Source organism: Silene latifolia, chromosome 3 (genome assembly GCF_048544455.1).
Source record: "Silene latifolia isolate original U9 population chromosome 3, ASM4854445v1, whole genome shotgun sequence".
Taxonomy (NCBI): Eukaryota; Viridiplantae; Streptophyta; class Magnoliopsida; order Caryophyllales; family Caryophyllaceae; genus Silene; species Silene latifolia.
In genome coordinates this window covers 127,723,638-127,729,157 of record NC_133528.1, presented here as the reverse complement: position 1 = coordinate 127,729,157, position 5,520 = coordinate 127,723,638, and the positions used below count along the sequence as shown (strand labels likewise).

Here is a 5,520-nt window from a genome sequence, read left to right as displayed (position 1 = left end):
AAGTGATGAGAAACATAAAAAATAAGTGAATTATCAATTTAAATCCATAAATAATACGGAGTATACTAAAAAGTAAAATTTTATAAATACCGTGCATATATTGCACGGGATCTAAACTAGTATTCAATTATTCGTTTAGATAAATATTTTCTGAAATAACCACCTTAAATTCGCGAATTTTTTTTTTCTATACTAAAAGATACTCCGTATGTCATACTTTAAATAATATCCATTCGTCTTGATCATTTGTAGGGATGTCATTGGGGCGGGGCGGTGGTGGATATAGGCTCCTCCGTACCCGTACCCACAAAGAAAAACTCGTACCCATCCCCGCCCCACCACCGTGGCGGGTACAAGTTTGCAAAACCATCCCCGCCCCAACGGGTGGAAATATAAAACCGTACCCGCCCCGCTTACCCATTAACCCGGTACACCATAATCTATAATTTTTTTTCGTAAAAGTTGGTTTAATCATTATTAATTTCTATTTTTTTAATTTATCTTTATAATTTTATTTTTTCACCAAAAAAGTTAGTAAAAAACTTTATAAAATAGTTGTTATTATTAACATTATATCTTAATTATAACTAAATAAGATTTATAAAATTATCATAATCCTACTAGTTTTTTTAATGATTGGCGGGTAGGCGGGGTATTAGGTGGGTAAGATACAAAATTCATCCCCGCCCCATGACCCATGGCGGGTACAATTTTCGTACCCACACCCGCCCCACCATCCGCCAAAGCTCTACCCATCTCCGCCCCAACTGGGGCGGATACAGGGCGATACCCACTTATACCCGCCCCGCTGACATCCCTAATCATTTGTTACCTATTACAAATTAATCTAAAATGATAGTTTGATACTATGAGAAATATTTACATACATAATTTTTAAGTATGACAAATATGAGAACACATTTCAAATTCTCATGATATATTCATACAAATCTTTTCCTAATTAACACCTTAACATGTGTCCATTAGAAAAACCCGAATTATACACTTATCCACTTGTCTAAATTTACTAAATATAGAAATAAATAACAGTTAATTGATACCCTCTAAAATAAAAATAGAAAACAATTAATTGGGACGGAGGGACCAAGTGAGTACCAATATAGAGGGTAGAGAAAATTACGTAAAACAAATCATCAGAAATTCAAACGTAAGACCTATTTTATTGTGAATTTTTGAGATTATATCAATTTGTCATATGATTAAATTAAATGTTTAATACATACTAGTATAGATCCCGCGCGAATGCGCGGTTTTTTGATAGGAATATTAAAGAAAAAGATAATACAAAGTAGTAACAATTATAAAACCTGATGTTTAACTCAATTTTAATTTATTATTATTAATTATTAATGTTTTGTATTAATCGGTGGAAAAGGGAAAGTTCAGTAGAATCCAGTTGTAGACAAAAATATAATGAAAACCCAATTACAGATATAATATAATAAAAGTCCAATTACAGATTTGATATAAAGAAAGTCCAATTATAGCCAAATTCATTTAGGCGGGAAAATTTGGAGATTTCTTATTCTTTTAGTTTAAGGGGATGATGATTGGGTATTTGGGTTTGATATCAGGGTGACTAGGTTTTCTGAGAGACGGTTTCTCAGTAAGTTAATTGAGAGACTATTTTACAATTTTAAGAAAAAATAGTACTAAATGTAATAAAATAGATACAAATTATGATTAAAGATAAAATAAATACATTTATTATGTAAATAGGTACGAAATTATTATGTCACGATCAACCACCAAACGGTCATGAAATACAAATAAAAAGGGTACGGAATACTGATTTCTCAATAACTTATTAAAAGACTGTCTTTCCCAAATTTTAGTAGGTCTCCTGAAAGACGGTCTCTCAGTAAGTTAATTGAGAGATTATTTTACAATTTTAAGAAAAAAGTAGTACTAAATGTAATAAAATAGGTACAAATCATGATTAAAGATAAAATTGGTACATTTATTATGTAAATAGGTACGAAATTACTATGTCACGATCAACAACTTAAGGGTCATGAAATACAAATAAAAAGGGTACGGAAGACTGGTTTCTCAATAACTTATTAAAAGACCGTCTCTCCCAAATTTTAGTTAGTAGGTCTCCTGAGAGACGGTCTCTCATTAAGTTAATTGAGAGATTATTTTATAATTTTAAGAAAAAGTAGTACTAAATGTAATAAAATATGTACAAATCATCATGATTAAAGATAAAATGGGTACATTTATTATGTAAATAGGTACGAAATTATTATGTGACGAGCAACCACCAAACGATCATGAAATACAAAACCAAAGGGTTAAAAATGTTAGCATCACTTATTGAGAACACAAATTCTCATTATAGATGAACTCTATTCGTCTATAATAAAAGATGGGCCAAATAAATATCACTTTTTTAATAGGATAAATAACAAGTAAGGTGGTAACGACAAAAAATATCACCACTTTCATTGTATTTGACCCGTCTATAAGAATAGACGAATATACCCTTTTATTGCAAGACTAATTCGATTGAGAAACTAACCATGTGGCTAAGAATTTGTTAACGTTTGTAATTTACCAACTTGTGCCTTAATGCTAAAATAGCCACATATAATATAATACAGAAGTTATTACAAGCACGGTTAGGCAATAAAATACTCATCATTAGTTAGAAGAAGAAAACAATTTCTGAATGTGTCCACTACTCCACTTGTATCTTCCTAGTGGTATACGGCCATACTCAAACCATCGCAAGTAGAAGGTCGACTTAATTGGATCATCAAATTTTTTTCTCTTAATCATACCTTATTAATCTTGACACACTTTCACCCTCCTAAGCAAAAAGCCACGACCTAGGTCACCAACTCAATCATTTTTCCACTTTTCAACATTTCCAATCATTTACCACATTCACTACCCCACCAAAACCTCCCTCTTACTTTTACAATTATGTTATTTCCAATCATTTACCACATACTACAATTAAGTTATTTTTGTCATTTTAATAAAATAATAACTACTCAAATATGTTAAGTAAATTAATTTTATAGTGTACATTTAAAAAAAAAAGAGTTAAAATTTTATTGACAATAAATAAACTTTATTGAAAACATGATTCAACATACAAAAACCGCATACATAATTAAAAAATACATGGTATTAAAAACATTAAATACTACGAAATAATAAAATGCATTCTAAACTAATTCGAGTTACGGAAGGTTTGCCAAATATGCTCAATGAGATCATTTTTCAGAGCGATATGAGTGACACAATCACGAATCTCGCCATGAATTTCTATGAATCGTTCTTGAGGCGATCTTCTAAGACGATGATATTCATACGGATCATCACTAGCTGAAGTCGAATTATCTTCTTTGAACTCTGCGATTATGTTTTCATAGTTAAGATAACTTTCTCGTTCATCTTCAACTATCATATTATGCATAATAATACAAGCCATAAGAACCTTCCCCATATTAGCTCGATCCCAAAGAAGACAAGGCGTTTGATGAACGGAAATCGAGCTTGTAGGGCACGTTCCACATCTTTTCGACAACTCTCTTGTCGAGCTGCAAATAACCTATGCTTTTGAATTTGTGGCACATTAATTGTTTTAACAAATGTTGTCCAACCAGGATATATACCATCAGTAAGATAATATGACATATTATACTCCGTACCATTAATAAAAAAATTAACAGGTGGGGCAGATTCTTCTAAAACGTCATTAAAGAGTGGAGAACGTTGTAGAACATTAATATCATTAAGCGAACCTGGTGTACCGAAGAAGGCATGCCATATCCATAAATCGTATGAAGCGACCGCTTCCAAAATGACTGTTGGCCTTGAACTTCTCCCGGCATATTGTCCCGCTCATGCTGTGGGACAACTTTTCCACTCCCAGTGCATGTAGTCTGCTACCCAACATACCAGGAAATCCACGATCTTGCCCCATATGAAGTAACCTTCCTAAATCTTGAGGTTTGGGCATGCGTAGATACTCGTTCCCAAAGCAGTTGATTACACCTTCGACGAACAATTTGAGAGAGTCCCTTACGGATGTATGGCTTATATGCAAATATTCATCTACTGAATCAGTAGACGTACTATATGCTAGAACTCTTAAAGTAACCGTATATCTCTGTAATGGTGAGAAACTAGGTCTCCCATTACCGCCGGCTCTTTGTTGGAAAAAGCGATCATTGGCGGATAGAGCATTAACTATGCGCATGAATAAATGCTTGTGCATGCGAAATCTGCGGCGAAAAAGCTCTTCGGGATAAATCGGATCCATAAAGTAGTCATTCTACAATTGGTTATGACCTTCTTCACGATTCCACTCAATGTTTCTCCTACGACGTCTAGGAGGAGGATTTGGTTGACGAATTCTTCTATTAATGTTATTCACATACGTTGGGCTATAAGGTTTTGTATAACCTTAGATCTTTCATTGGCTTCGGCTTCCCATTGCTAATCGGAAAGCCTATTTTGATCAACAATATTGTCGTTTGATGAATCAGAATCGGAATTTGACTCGAACATTCTGACGAGAGTGTCGTTGGGGCTCTCAATCAAACACATTTATAATTCTCAACAAACAACTAGTTAGTGGTTAAGTCGAGGTCGATCCACGAGACGGTGTGTTTTGGGTTCTAAGTCTATCTATCTCAATTTATGCTAGTGTCACAATTGATTTGGGTTTGTAGATTCTAATCTAATAAAAGCAATGGAAAGTAAAACAAGCAATTAAAGGAAGATGTAAACAAATGATTAAAAGTGCTAGGATATCATGGGGTCATAGGGGATTCATGGTTGTTGATCATACAAACATGTTTACAAAGTTGCAATCAATTAATGTTGTAGAGGAACCGAGTTGGTTTATGTCTTACGGTTCATAGGAAGAGTTGGGTCCCGGAGCCGAATCGATTAGATTGTACAACACCTACAAGTCGACTTACTTTCCTCCTATTCACTTCTATGCATGGTCTAACAAGACTCGAGTTGGTTTATATATCTTACAAATCTTGTTGAATAGATAAGAGATGGGTAAAATGCAAGGATTCATAGGCTTAGCACTTCATCAAACATAACATGTGCATAGGTTGACATTACAACAAGCAAGCAATCATAAGACAAAATATTAGATTAAGCATGGATCTACCCTCATGTTATAGTTCACCTAATTCCCCACTAATCCTAGTTAAGAGACTACTCACTTATTATCATGATAAACATGTCATCAATGGTGTCAATCATCACAACAAGTATAAACATGATAAGAGAGCGAAGAAATAAGCAATAAAGAGTGAAGAGTAAAGGAATTATACCAAACTTGAGATGATCCAAATAATAAAGCAAAGAATAAAAGAAGAGAACTTGATTGATTGATGAAGAGTTGTCAATTCTCCAATAATAATCCAATAATCTTCAATTACCAAATAATAATAAAGCTTGAACAATAATTCTCTTGATTATTACAAATGGAGTATATATAGTGGTGCATTACTAGTTTAA

At 33.3% G+C, this 5,520-nt stretch overlaps 1 protein-coding gene across 1 annotated transcript; it reads right to left on the bottom strand.

Annotated features, from left to right (window-relative positions):
- Window positions 1-3,769: 3,769 nt before the first annotated feature.
- LOC141649657 (uncharacterized) lies at window positions 3,770-4,300 on the bottom strand. Its single transcript, XM_074458342.1, has one exon. The coding sequence runs from the start codon at window positions 4,298-4,300 to the stop codon at window positions 3,770-3,772; it is 531 nt and encodes a 176-aa protein (XP_074314443.1).
- Window positions 4,301-5,520: the final 1,220 nt, after the last annotated feature.